General features: G+C 32.3%; 1 protein-coding gene across 1 annotated transcript in view; it reads right to left on the minus strand.

The window, feature by feature from the left end:
* The window catches only part of LOC139497284 (uncharacterized), a 64,414-nt gene that overhangs the window by 22,231 nt on the left and 26,688 nt on the right, over positions 1-15,495 (minus strand). The window contains exons 4-9 of the mRNA XM_071285469.1: positions 12,642-12,691; positions 8,547-8,604; positions 7,421-7,546; positions 7,008-7,042; positions 2,322-2,466; positions 268-378 (exon numbers count right to left, since the gene is read on the minus strand). Coding sequence (XP_071141570.1) covers positions 268-378; positions 2,322-2,466; positions 7,008-7,042; positions 7,421-7,546; positions 8,547-8,604; positions 12,642-12,691 — 525 coding nt within the window. The remainder of the gene's footprint in view (positions 1-267; positions 379-2,321; positions 2,467-7,007; positions 7,043-7,420; positions 7,547-8,546; positions 8,605-12,641; positions 12,692-15,495) is intronic.

Raw genomic sequence — 15,495 nt, forward strand, 5'->3', positions numbered from 1 at the left:
TCTCAGTGGCAAAAATAACTGACCCTTTTAACTTTTTACTGTTGTTTATAGTTTCTTTCTCTACTATCATAGTTTTCATAATCATTTAAACCCAACTTATTTTTACTGATACCTAATTTCTACACTTAACTCTATCTTGCCAACGTTGTAGTGATTTCTGGAAGCATTGAAGATTCAGGTTTACATATAACAATTTATATTCTCATTTTTAAAAATTTGTCTGGTAAATTTATTCCTAATTGGTGTGTAGTTCAGAAATCAACATACCTCTTTTCTTTCATTCTCCTGTTTAATTACGTTCATTTCATATATCTCCCTTTCATCTTCTGGTAAACTCTGTAAAAATCTTTCATATTCCTCTAATTTCTGTTTTGTGATCTAAAAAGTTATTTAATAAAAGCAATGATCAATCTCTACTATTTTTTCACATTATCAGTGTTCTTCAGAGGGCTTTAAAACACTATGGTACCCTTGTGCTATATTTTCTACCATGATGCTATCTTAGATGATTTTATATTAAAATGTATAGGGACTGTTATGTTATATTTTTGGGAAATCCAGTGTTATGTTAATATCCATGGTGCTTTTTGAAAATTCTGAGGAGAACACTGCATTATTAAAATGATTAAGGAACCAATTGAAATTTAAAATAGCAAAATTAATGTATTTCAATGCACCAGTATGACAAGCCCATATAAGAAAATGGAAACTTAAGTCAACTGTGGTTGTCATTGTTGATGGGGTTCATAAGGTTTCGTTTTTCTCAGTTCTTATATAAATTAGACTGTTGGTTTTCCCGTTTGAACTGTTATACACATGTCATTTTGGGGCCCTTTATAGCTTGCTGCTCAGTGTAGGGCCATGGATCACTGCTGAAGACCATACTTTGACCTATAATGGTTTACTTTTACAAATTGGTATTTGGAAGAAGAGTTGTCTCATTGGCAATCATACCACATCTTTCTATCTCTACTGTGGATTCATCTATTTTGTTGGGTACCAATTTTTGAGGATTAAGGAAAACTTTATGTTCTTGGATATTTAATTTTGAGGTTTTACTGAAATCTCCATACAAGCTTATAGAAATTTTTTAATTTGTTGAACATTTAATTACGTGGTTCATTTGTACCCAGGAAATCAGTAAAAAATTGGTATCCCACAAATAATAAGAAATCCACAGTAATTACCTTTAGAGCTTCATCAGTGTATTTTTCTTTCTCCTGCTCACTTAGATTATATCTAATTACCTTTAGAGCTTCATCAGTGTATTTTTCATTCTCCTGCTCACTTAGATTATATCTTATTACCTTTAGAGCTTCATCAGTGTATTTTTCTTTCTCCTGCTCACTTAGATTATATCTAATTACCTTTAGAGCTTCATCAGTGTATTTTTCTTTCTCCAGCTCACTTAGATTATATCTAATTACCGTTAGAGCTTCAGAGTATTTTTCTTTCTCCTGCTCACTTAGATTATATCTAATTACCTTTAGAGCTTCATAGAGTATTTTTCTTTCTCCAGCTCACTTAGATTATATCTAATTACCTTTAGAGCTTCATAGAGTATTTTTCTTTCTCCTGCTCACTTAGATTATATCTAATTACCTTTTGAGCTTCATCAGTGTATTTTTCTTTCTCCTGCTCACTTAGATTATATCTAATTACCTTTTGAGCTTCATCAGTGTATTTTTCTTTTTCCTGCTCACTTAGATTATATCTAATTACCTTTAGAGCTTCATAGAGTATTTTTCTTTCTCCTGCTCACTTAGATTATATCTAATTACCTTTTGAGCTTCATCAGTGTATTTTTCTTTCTCCTGCTCACTTAGATTATATCTAATTACCTTTAGAGCTTCATCAGTGTATTTTTCATTCTCCTGCTCACTTAGATTATATCTAATTACCTTTTGAGCTTCATCAGTGTATTTTTCTTTCTCCTGCTCACTTAGATTATATCTAATTACCTTTTGAGCTTCATCAGTGTATTTTTCTTTCTCCTGCTCACTTAGATTATATCTAATTACCTTTAGAGCTTCATCAGTGTATTTTTCTTTCTCCTGCTCACTTAGATTTTATCTAATTACCTTTAGAGCTTCATTAGTGTATTTCTCTTTCTCCTGCTCACTTAGATTATATCTAATTACCTTTTGAGCTTCATCAGTGTATTTTTCTTTCTCCTGCTCACTTAGATTATATCTAATTACCTTTAGAGCTTCATCAGTGTATTTTTCTTTCTCCTGCTCACTTAGATTATATCTAATTACCTTTAAAGTTTCATAGAGTATTTTTCTTTTTCTCCCTCACTAAGATTATATCTTAATTACCTTTTGAGCTTCCTCAGCGTATTTTTCTTTTTCTCCCTCACTCAGATTTTTCCAATCTTCTCCATTCTGTCTCATGGCATCGTTGCTTTGTATTTTGCCTTTCAGTTTGTGCAAGTTTTGAGATGTGAACACTTGAAAAGCTGACCTGAAAACAAAAAGAATGTGTCCATAGTACACAGATGCCTCACTTGCACTATCTTTTTCTATGTTCAGTTGACCCTAGCCTGTAATTGCGATAGAGTACAACAAGAGGCTGTCACAACGACAGCAAACCGGATTTATTAACATTTATTTGTGTCCTGCCAATATCACAAGAACCATAACAGATGAACGGTGAAAGTGAAAATCGTCAATATCAAATTTGACCTCCATTTTGTCATCAGTATCAACATATTAAAATTTGAAAAGCTTAGGTTGAATGGTTCATGAGTAAATGCAACAACATGAATGGAAACGCCATTTTTCGATCTTTCAAGCACCATAACTCCTGAACGGTAAAAGTCAAAATCGACATTATTGAACTTGACCTCCATTTTGTCATCAGTAACAACATATTAAAATTTGAAAAGCTTTGGTTTAACAGTTCATGAGTAAATGCACGGACACGACTGGAAAAGCCATTTTTCACTCTTTCAAGAAACATAACTCCTGAACGGTAAAAGTCAAAATCGTCATTATTGAACTTGACCTCCATTTTGTCATCAGTAACAACATATTAAAATTTGGGAAGCTTTGGTTGAACAGTTCATGAGTAAATGCACAGACACGACTGGAAATGCCATTTTTCAATCTTTCAAGAACCATAACTCCTGAATGGTAAAAGTCAAAATCGTCAATATTGAACTTGACCTTCATTTTGTTGTCTGTAACAACATATTAAAATTTGAAAAGCTTTGGTTGAAAGGTTCATGAGTAAATGCACGGACAACATTTGGTTGCCGCCCGCCCGGCCGCCTGCCGTACATCCCCAAATCAATAACCTACATTTTTGTCACAAAAATCCGGTTAAAAATGATTTATGATTGAAACTAATAGGGACAACATTGATGTGTTTCTCTACGAAATTTAAAAGGGAACCAGTCGATCTTTTGAGTTATAATTTTATGATACATGGAATGAAAATTACCCCTGATGATGTTTTTTTATATTTTCTATTTATTCTATTCAGTCAGTTAAGACGTCTGAATTTGGATGTGAATTTCTGACGGCTTCCATACAGTTGTTATCTAAATAAAATTAAAGTTAAGAATCTAGTTTTGAATAGTACAAAAATCAACAACTTTTCAATAAAAAAACCCACAAAAACACAGATGGAAATTAAAAAGCCAATTGTTCATGAACAATTGAAAGGTCTTTCCTTTTTTTTCTTTTATTGGTAGCCTTCTGAGTTAAAAAATATATGGTTGCTAAGGACTTTTATGTTCATAACAAGTGGTTGCTAAGGACAAAAATCATTCCTAAGGATAAAAATATTACTTCCAGTATTAAAAAATTCATATGTACTATTCAAAGTTTTTAAAGTTAAAAAAATAAGTGATTGCTTAGGACTTATATGACACTGCTAGGGACAAAAATGTCAATTCCAGTATTAAACATTTCATATTTATATTATTCATAGCCTTCTAAATCCAAAAATATATGGTTGCTAAGGTGTTTCATGTCGTTGCTAGGGACTTTGACCTCTGATCTTGACCTAACTTTGTAGATCTTCTTATGCTGAACATTTTTGCAAGTTTCTTTCTATCTCTAACCTCTTTTGGGTTATAAGCGAAAAATCATCATTTCGAACCTAAAAAACAGTTTTCGTGCACTAGGTCCATAATAGTTGGTCCAATAATTTTGAACCCAACATAACAAATGTAGATCTGGACAACACACATTTTCTCTGTTATATTTTATCTTTTACGGTTATTGAGTAAATCCGATAACAAGCTAATTTTCGTAGTCATGTAAATTGATGATCATCAAATTGGTGAAGATCCTATATGTAGCTACAACTTACGGTTGAGGAGTTTTAGTGGCCAACCAACATCGGTTAATTTTTGAAGGGGCATAACCCTACCAATGAGTCGTTGAATCTTTTAAATCCATATGTAATGAAGAACCAGGGTCTGTTCCTGAACAAATTCCACCCTTTGTTTTTTTCTACCTATTATGGTTACAGAGTTAGAATGATAACAAGGTTTTCAGTGTAAGGGGAGATAACCCTTATAAGCACAGAGAAAATATAGCAAATATATAACATCTACACATGGTGAATCCATATGTTGAAAGAGCTTTACCTCGGTACAAAATACAGTTTATCAGTAAACATTCACCATCTTATATAATAAGTGGTTGGCATTTAACTGTGAAATTAACGCAATTTCTAATATGAAATATGAGAACATAGATTTTATAATAATATTGGTTCAGAATATTTACCCTTACCATGTAAGGCCTGTAATATTACGGCCGTACCCAAAACACAATTTTTTGGCTCTATACATTTTGAGGTCAAGTTATGCCATTTTTTTAAAAGTGAATGCATGTTTCCTTAATCTTACTCTTTATTGTCATATTTCTCAGTTCAAATGTTCATAGTGAGCTCAAATATGAACTTCCAAAATAGAGATCAGACAAAACTGTTTTTTTGTAGGGGTGTGTTTCCCTTCAAGGTCGGATACAGGAAGTTCTGAGGCCTTAAACTTTTATAAATAGTGTAAACCAGAGGGCATTTAAGTACTGATCATGTTTATTTTGAAATATGCAAAGACAACCACTATTTCTGGTTGGGGTTCCAGTTACAGCAGTGTTCTAGGATTCCCATTACCCGTTACCCGGGGTAAGTGGATTAGGACAACGGGTAAGTCATTTTTTAGCCTTTGTCACCCGGTGGTAAGTCAATTTTCAAGTTCGGGGAAGCCGAAAAACTCTTGAAATTTCACGGTCCTCTTCAATTTTCCCATATCTGCTTTTTATTTTTATTAAATCACGAGAAAAAACTTTGATAAAAGATCGAAGATTTTGTCGATGTCTATCGGCGCTTTTATTCAAGCACTCGTTTACTAGGTGTAATCAAGCGCAAAAGAGACCACATTCTTCTATCATTCTAAAATCGGAAAATCCGGATTGATAACTGGTGCTTAAATCAGGACATAAACGATTTTTTTTCTTGTCATCGGAGGAAAATAAACTTACAGTTGCATTTATTATAGCTCTTTATAAATGACATAGTAATAACTATAACATATTTGTCAAATTTAGTAAGAAATCGTTTTTTTTGCGCCGTCCGCATTGGTTGGCGGATTTAACTTTTAGATGTGGGTAAGTAATTTTTTTATTGATCTTACCCGTGGTAAGTCAAGGTGCCAAAAAATCCTAGAACACTGTACAGAAAAAAAATCAGAAATTTCAGATTTTTTGTGCAAATGACCTTCTTTAAACTGGTGTGCACAGACTGTAGACTGGTGTGCACAGACTGTCAGATCAGTTTCACTCCAAACTAAGAACTGCTGTGAATAATGTGTTCAATGGGTTCCACTCTACATGTAGACTACAGTAGGATATATCTATTGGCATCCTTCAGACTTCCAGGTCAAGAAAAAGGACGAAAATATAAAATAGAATTTTTTTCTGAAGAGTCTTTATTTTATAAAAATTGTACCATTTCTGAGTTACCTTCCTTTAATACATAAAGTTGAAAAATAATCAAATCAAGCAAAAATATTCTTCTATTCTTAAATTCCAATAATTGGTTCTCTTTAATTTCAAATGAAAATACTTCAACTTTGATTTGGAGACTTAAATAATAAGTTCATCCTTGAATAGCATACAAAATATAATTGCCTGAAACATTTTTAAATTTGAATTTCCGTGTGTAATTAATTTTGTACAGCCCAAGATCTGCATGAGCTGTAAATAATTTTGTTATGCCCAAGTACTGCATTTTCTGTTACTAGTGTTCGTAATTTTGCACAGCCCAAGGTCTGCATTATCTGTACAATGCTGTAGTTAATTTTGTATAGCCAAATATATGCGTTAATTATTACTAATTTAGAACAGCCCAAGGTCTGCATTAACTATTAGTAATTTTGTACAGCCCAAGGTGTGCATTAACTGTTAGTAATCTTGTACAGCCCAAGGTCTGCATTAACTGTTAGTAATTTTGTACAGCCCAAGGTCTGTTTAAACTATTACAGTAATTTTGTACAGCCCAAGGTCTGCATTAATTGTTAGTTATTTTGTACAGCCCAAGGTCTGCATTAACTGTTAGTAATTTTGTACAACCCAAGGTCTTTTTAAATTATTATAGTAGTTTTGTACAGCCCAACGTCTGCATTAACTGTTAGTAGTTTTGTACAGTACAAGGTCTGTTTAAACTATTAGTAATTTGTACAGCCCAAGGTCTGCATTAACTGTTAGTAATTTTGTACGGCCCAAGGTCTGCATTAACTGTTAGTAGTTTTGTACAGCCCAAGGTCTGCATTAACTGTTAGTAATTTTGTACAGCCCAAGGTCTGCATTAACTGTTAATTTTGTACAGCCCAAGGTCTGCATTAATTATTAGTAGTTTTGTACAGCCCAAGGTCTGCATTAACTATTAGTAGTTTTGTACATACCAAGGGGTGAGATTTTTAAATAACTATGCATAATTTTTATAGTCACTAATATATATTATTCATTTAAATTAACACAAAGACTTACGTTTTTGTTGGCTTCTTTAAAACTGGTGCTGTTGTCTGATTAGAAAAAAATGAAAATAAACATAAGGTAATAAATACTTTGCATAGATCAAAACTGGATTCCATTCATAAAAATGTTTTTCAGTACACTAAATGATTGAGGTCTAGTACAGCACCACATTTAAATATATCAAAGAGAGCGACAGTAGTATACCGCTGTACATGTTTATTTAAAAAAAACAGAAACCTAACTAAATCAGAGGGAAACACATCAACTATAAGAGGAACATTATAAACACCAAACTGTAACATGTGTAACAAAAACAAATGCCAACAAACATAGAACTCATTGATATTTAACAACTGCCATATACCTGACTTGGTACAGTATTTTTTTTTAAATGACCTCCTGCTTATAAAATTTTTCATCCATACCTTAGCTGATGCCTTGGCTAAATCTTGTGCTACTTTTTCAGCTTTCTTTTTCCACTTGTTCTTTTTTTCTTCACTCAAGCTCTTCCATTTCTTTAGGTAGTGCTCATGAGCAGCATCACCACCTCCCTGAATACATTTAAAATACATTACAGCAGAATGCAATGAGTGTGTAGGTAAAGGTAAAATCTCCAGTTAGCCAGCTTGTTAGCTGAACCGTGAAGTCATTGTTAGGTGAGGTATATTAACCTCCTTAGGAGTAGTTTAGTCCTAAAGACAGATATATTGGTTATCTGATGGACTAGTCTACTCTTACAGGAGGGTAGTTTACCTAACCTAATGACTTCACGGTTCAGCTAGCAAGTAAGCTATAACAAATGGTATTACCTTTACCTATACACACTCAATGTATTCTGCTGTAAAAGTTTTGTATAATGCTAACATTAACACAAATTCAGAATTCATTATATCTGTCATTAATATATATCATTCAATAAGAATGAACTGGGGATTCATTGATTTTGGGGTATTAATTTTTATGGATTGAGAAAAACTTTCATTTTCTTGGATATTTCATTTCCCAGTTTTGCAAAAGCCTTCATACTAACCTATAAATTATATATATATTTGTGAACTGTTGAACATTGAAATTTGTGGTTCATCTGTGGAACATATTACACAGACATTGGCATGTAACGTGAAATAGTGAATCCACACAGTATTTGATAATTTATACAATAAACAATTGAAATAAGTCTGGACATTTTCTTATTCAAATAGACCACTCTATACTATGAACAAATACACCTGGAAGTACTTGGTGTAACTCTACATTGTAATTTTGCCATTTATATTTCTTTGCATACTGTTCATGTATAAAATCGTATTTTAAAGAATTACAAGTTATATCTTTTTATATTTAATTGGTCTACTAGTATTGATATGAAAATATGCTATTAGGTGTGAGCCAAGGCCCTGTGTTAAAGACTGTACTAGACCAATAATGGTTTTCTTTTACAAATTTTGACTTGGATGAAGCGACATCTCATTAATATTGGCACTCATACCACATCTTATTTTTTGAGACATTTCATTTCTGAAGTGACAAAAATTCCTCTGAAAGTCTTACCTCTTCAACATCTTCTTTAGCAACTCTGTTTTTGATGTACAACTCCTGAGCCCTTTGACTGCAATGATATAAAATTAAATTGATTAAAATTACGAGAAAAAAAAACATGTTAGAATCACAACATTGTATTATTTTTTTACAGCTAATTTCCTACTGCATGTAGAGCAAGACTTTGGTTAGTTTGCTTGCTTTGTTTGTATATTGTACAATTGTAATTGGGATAACGTCCAATCAAATTTAAATATAATATTTTCAGGGCTCACACTACTTCAGAATTATAGGGAGAAGTGACTTCTCTTTTTGAAACTGATAGGGAGAAGTGGTGAGATTTGAAAGAGAAGTGCTCATTCGCGCGGTGCGCTACAATGTTTGGATTTTACAATAGTATAAAGGGCAATATGTAAATAATGTTCTTTTTATATTGTTCAATTCATATCTGAGTAAAAAAATTACAATCAAAGTAACATTTGAAATTAAAAGTTGTTTCAGTTTTACTAAGGTTCTTGTGAGAAACTACCAACTAAATATCTAGCACTAAAAAAAAAAAAAAAAATTTTTTAAAATGTAAAGAAATTATAATATATCAATTACAATTTAATTTAAAATTATCTTGTGTATGAAATTCAGTGTTTCTCATAAAAAAATATAAAAGTTATTAAGCTGGGCCATAATATATTGATATTAGTATAATAGTCTCAGAGTTAAGCAACTTCACTCAATAGTTTAAAACAATCCATAAAAAATATAGGGAATTATATACACCAATTAATTAGATGTAACCAAAAGTCTCTTAATGCATGTGGAATGCGTAATTTTTCCCTTTGGGATCAATATTCTTCTGTTAGCTGTTCCATCCGTGCGTCCGTAGTAATTATTGTAAAAGTACGGATTTCGGTCATAGCTGGTCCGATTCAGATCCGTAGTTTAGAAATCGGTCAATGGCGGACGAATGCAAGAAAATTTACAAAAATAAACGATGTTTATCAAGTTATTTGGAAAGGAACATGACGTTTTTAATGCAATAAATGGATTAAACATTTACTGGAGGCAACTTTTGTCACGTTTAAGTGAAGTAACAAACTTATTTTGCCCCCGAAATTTAGGTTGATGTACGTTTTTCGAGTAACAAGCACCGGAACTTTCAGAAATGCTCGAAGACGAAGTGATAAGGCAGCAACCATTTGATTTTCTGGGGGGGGGGGGCTATGGTTTTTTTTTCTGGACAATTTTTTTTTTTCGCCTGCGGCGAAAAACAATCTATTTTTTTCGCGACAAGTCGAAAACAATTTTTTTCTTTCAATTTTAGCATTACATATAGTGGCAGCTGAGGGTGAAACAAACAATTTTTTTTTCTCAGAATCAAAAACAAAATGATTTTTTTCTCCAAAAGCTGGAAACAAACTTTTTTTTCAAAAAAAAACCATAGCCCCCCCCCCAGAAAATCAAATGGTTGCTGCCTAAGAAGTTGTATTTTTATCAAATAACCTGCTACACACTGCGAAGACAATGCTTCAACCTCTTCTAATGAATCGTTTATGTCTGAATTTCTATAATTATCAATAAAAAATTGATGTTTCATCAACTTGGTAAAAATTGAAAATGTCCTATGACGGAAGCGAGTATCGTCATGGACAGGGCGACTTGTTTTCGCTTTTGGGGGTCGGGGAAAGCGGTGACGGTCGGGAAGGCGACTTCTTCGCCCAAGTCGCCTGGTGGCGTGAGCCCTGATTTTCAGGTTAAAATATGCCTATACATGTATATATATTGTTTGAAGATGTCAATGTTAATTACATAGGACAGACTGATTGACCTATAATGTATACCAATAATGTACATCAAAATAAACTAAAATTGAGAATGGAAATGGGGAATGTGCCAGAGACAACAACCCGACCATAGAGCAGACAACAGCAGAAGGTCACCAACAGTCAGGGGACTTACTTAAATGAGTGATTTTCTAAATCACTGATTCAAGTAACATTATGTTCATAAAGGTTGGAAGTAAGGGTTGTCTTTCTTTAATAATCACTTATTTACGTAGTACAATTTTATCACTAGACTAAGTGATTTCATTTTATTGTAGTTTTGAATATAGAATACTAATGATCCAGGGACTAATTATGTTGCTAAAATTATCAGAACCAATATCTGTGTTGTCTAGGAGGACCAGGTCATGTCAGGTGATGACCTTGTACTGAATCTAGGATAATGACATAAAAATCACTTCTTTAAGTATCATACCTCAATTTCCTTCCCAAAAATCACTTCTTTAAGTATCATTATTTTAATAACCCCCACTAATTTCAACACCCCCGAACAGTGAATTTTTTATCACGAACAGCAGAATTTTATTACATAATCTGAAAGATGAAACCTTGAACTTTACAGGAAAAATGCTCCCACTGCTGGGAAAAATCTGTAAAGAAAGTATCAGTACATTATGTAAAGCCATTATTACAGCATTTTTTCAACTAAAATAGAATTTGCAACTAAATGATAGCATCAAAGGCATAAACCTTGCTACTTAAAAGAAGCAAAAAGTTCATTTTTGTCGAAAAAGCGAGACTAAGCGATCCTACATTCCGTCGTCGTCGGCGGCGTCCACAAATATTCACTCTGTGGTTAAAGTTTTTGAAATTTTAATAACTTTCTTAAACTATACTGAATTTCTACCAAACTTGGACAGAAGCTTGTTTATGATCATAAGAAAGTATCCAGAAGTAAATTTTGTAAAAATAAAATTCCATTTTTTCCGTATTTTACTTATAAATGGACTTAGTTTTTCTGCGAGGAAACATTACATTCACTCTGTGGTTAAAGTTTTTAAAATTTTAATAACTTTCATAAACTATCCTTGATTTGTACCAAACTTGGACAGAAGCTTGTTTATGATCATAAGATAGTATCAAGAAGAAAGTTTTGTAAAAATAAATTTCCACTTTTCCGTATTTTACTTATAAATGGACTTAGTTTTTCTGCGAGGAAACATTACATTCACTCTGTGGTTAAAGTTTTTAAAATTTTAATAACTTTCATAAACTATCCTTGATTTGTACCAAACTTGGACAGAAGCTTGTTTATGATCATAAGATAGTATCAAGAAGAAAATTTTGTAAAAATAAATTTCCACTTTTCCGTATTTTACTTATAAATGGACTTAGTTTTTTTGCCAGAAACAAAACATTCACTCTGTGGTTTAAGTTTTTAAAATTTTTATAATGTTCTTAGACTATCCTGGATTTCTACCAAACTTAGACAAAAGCTTGTTTCTGATCATAAGATATTATTCAGAAGCTAAATTTGTAAAAAAAAAATTCACTTTTTCCGTATTTTACTTATAAATGGACTTAGTTTTTCTTCCAGTTAACATTACATGCAGTCTGCAGTTAAAGTTTATAAAACATTTATTAGATTCATAAACTATCCTGAATTTTTTACCAAACTTGGAAGCTTCTTTCAATCAAAAGACAGTATCGAGAGGGAAATTTTTATTGATGTTTTTCCTCATTTTTGTTGAGTCTGCCATTAACAGCAGAAGTAGGCGAGACACTGGGTTCCGTGGAACCCTTACAATTTTTTTTTTCAATTTTACTAATGAAAAGATATTATCTAAACCTATGTGTTTAAAATTTTGGTAAAACTACAAAATCACAATTTATGACAAAATTTCGAATTTGCTACTTAAATAAGTGATTTAAAAATCACAATAAGTCCCCTGACTGACCAACAGGTCTTCAATGCAACGAGAAATTCTTGCACCCGGAGGCATCCTTCAGCTGGCCCCTAAACAAATATATACTGGTTCAGTGATAATGAACCCCATACTAAACTCCAAATTGTACACAAGAAACTAAAAGTTAAAATAATACAAGACTAACAAAGGCCAGAGGCTCCTGACTTGGGGACAGGCGCAAAAATGCGGGGTTAAACATGTTTGTGAGATCTCAACCCTCCCCCTATACCTCTAGCATGTTTTACAGGGAGGAGAACACACTCATCACCACCTACTGTATACTTAAGAATAACGGATGGGGGAATATATTAAGTGTTTTTTTCCGAAAGTAACCCACATCTACCCCCTTAATTGATACATACGTCAAAGTTGATTTCTTCTGTCCTGTAGGGTTCTTTTTAGCTGGACTCTGCTATAAAGTAAAAATATGTAATCTTTAAATTTAAAGAACTTCATTCTGTTTAGACTATCAGAATTTGGACCTTTCTTAAAAAAGCTAACTTCAATATTTTTTTTAGAAATTACCTTTAAAAATTCAAACCAAAAATATTAAAAGTTTATAATTTTAATAGATATACTTCTTTAAGTGGCATGCAACAATCTTTTCTTTTTTTAACTACGCCAAAGAAATGGAGAATGTGTTCATGGAACACATACCCAGATGATGTCCCCACTAAAATAATGATAAACTAGAGGCTCTTGAGAGCCTGTGTCACTCACCTTGGTCTCTGTGCATATTAAAAAAAAGACACAGATGGATTAATGACAAAATTGTGTTTTGGTGATTATGATGTGTTGGTAGATCTTACTTTACTGAATATTCTTGCTACTTACAATTATCTTTATATATAATGAACTTGGCCCATTGATTAGTTACAGGGGAAAAATATTGTTAAAAATTTACAACAAGAGGCTCTCAAGAGCCTGAATCGCTCACCTGAATTTTTTTGGTTTAATCTCTCATTAATGATTATTTTGGCTTTTCAATTTATTTAAATGTTCTTTGAATCGTCCTATTTTCTTCAAAAGCAAAAAAAATCATTTTCTTCTATGTTCTATTTTAGCCATAGGAGCTATGTTTCTTGACATACAAGGAAATGAAATATAAAATTTATACTAGATACTCTGAAACTCTGAAACTCATTTAGCCCAAGTTTGGCTGAAATTGATACAGCAGTTTCATAAGAGAAGATTTTTTAAAGTAAGTCAACATGATGAACAAATTGTGAAAAAAGTCTTTAAAGGGCAATAACTCCTAAAGAGGTCAATTGACAATTTTGGTCAAATTGACTTATTTGTAGATCTTACTTTGCTGATCATATTTGCTGTTTACAGTTTATCTTTATCTATAATAATATTTAAGATAATGACCAAAAACTGCAAAATTTCCTTAAAATTACCAATTAAGTGGCAGCAACCCAACAATTGGATGTTTGATTCATCTGAAAATTTCAGGGCTGATAGATATTGACCTAATGAACATTTTTACTCCATGTCAGATTTGCTCTTAATGCTTTCGTTTTTGAGATATAAGCCAAAAACTGTATTTGACCCCTATGTTCTATTTTAAGTAACGGCGGCCATGTTTTTTGACGGATCAAAAATCAAAGCACACACTTTGTGCAGGATAATCTAAGGAACAACCATGCTAAGTTTTAACCAAATCCATTCAGTAGTTTCAGAGGAGAAGATTTTTTAAAGTTAGCAAATATGATGAACAAATTGTGAAAAATTGTCATTAAAGGACAATAACCCCTTAAGGGGTCAATTGACAATTTTGGTCATATTAACTTATTTGTAGATCTTACTTTGCTGATCTTTTTTGCTGTTTACAGTTTATCTTTATCTATAATAATATTCAAGATAATGACCAAAAACTGCAAAATTTCCTTAAAATTACCAATTAAGTGGCAGCAACCCAACAATGGTTTGTTTGATTCATCTGAAAATTTCAGGGCTGATAGATCTTGACCTAATTAACATTTTTACTCCATGTCAGATTTGCTCTAAATGCTTTCGTTTTTGAGATATAAGCCAAAAACTTCATTTGACCCCTATGTTCTATTTTAAGTAACGGCGGCCATGTTTTTTGACGGATCAAAAATCAAAGCACACACTTTGTGCAGGATAATCTAAGGAACAATCATGCTAAGTTTTAACCAAATCCATTCAGTAGTTTCAGAGTAGAAGATTTTTTAAAGTTAGCAAATATGATGAACAAATTGTGAAAAATTGTCATTAAAGGACAATAACCCCTTAAGGGGTCAATTGACAATTTTGGTCATATTAACTTATTTGTAGATCTTACTTTGCTGATCTTTTTTGCTGTTTACAGTTTATCTTTATCTATAATAATATTCAAGATAATGACCAAAAACTGCAAAATTTCCTTAAAATTACCAATTAAGTGGCAGCAACCCAACAATGGTTTGTTTGATTCATCTGAAAATTTCAGGGCTGATAGATCTTGACCTAATTAACATTTTTACTCCATGTCAGATTTGCTCTAAATGCTTTCGTTTTTGAGATATAAGCCAAAAACTTCATTTGACCCCTATGTTCTATTTTAAGTAACGGCGGCCATGTTTTTTGACGGATCAAAAATCAAAGCACACACTTTGTGCAGGATAATCTAAGGAACAATCATGCTAAGTTTTAACCAAATCCATTCAGTAGTTTCAGAGTAGAAGATTTTTTAAAGTTAGCAAATATGATGAACAAATTGTGAAAAATTGTCATTAAAGGACAATAACCCCTTAAGGGGTCAATTGACAATTTTGGTCATATTAACTTATTTGTAGATCTTACTTTGCTGATCTTTTTTGCTGTTTACAGTTTATCTTTATCTATAATAATATTCAAGATAATGACCAAAAACTGCAAAATTTCCTTAAAATTACCAATTAAGTGGCAGCAACCCAACAATGGTTTGTTTGATTCATCTGAAAATTTCAGGGCTGATAGATCTTGACCTAATGAACATTTTTACTCCATGTCAGATTTGCTCTAAATGCTTTCGTTTTTGAGATATAAGCCAAAAACTGCATTTGACCCCTATGTTCTATTTTAAGTAACGGCGGCCATGTTTTTTGACGGATCAAAAATCGAAGCGCACATTTTGTGCAGGATATACTAAGGAACAATCATGTTAAGTTTCATTCAAATCCATTCAGTAGTTTCAGAGGAGAAGATGTTTGAAAAATTGTTAACGACGAC

The sequence above is a fragment of the Mytilus edulis genome, chromosome 12, assembly GCF_963676685.1.
Source record: "Mytilus edulis chromosome 12, xbMytEdul2.2, whole genome shotgun sequence".
In the NCBI taxonomy this organism is placed as follows: Eukaryota; Metazoa; Mollusca; class Bivalvia; order Mytilida; family Mytilidae; genus Mytilus; species Mytilus edulis.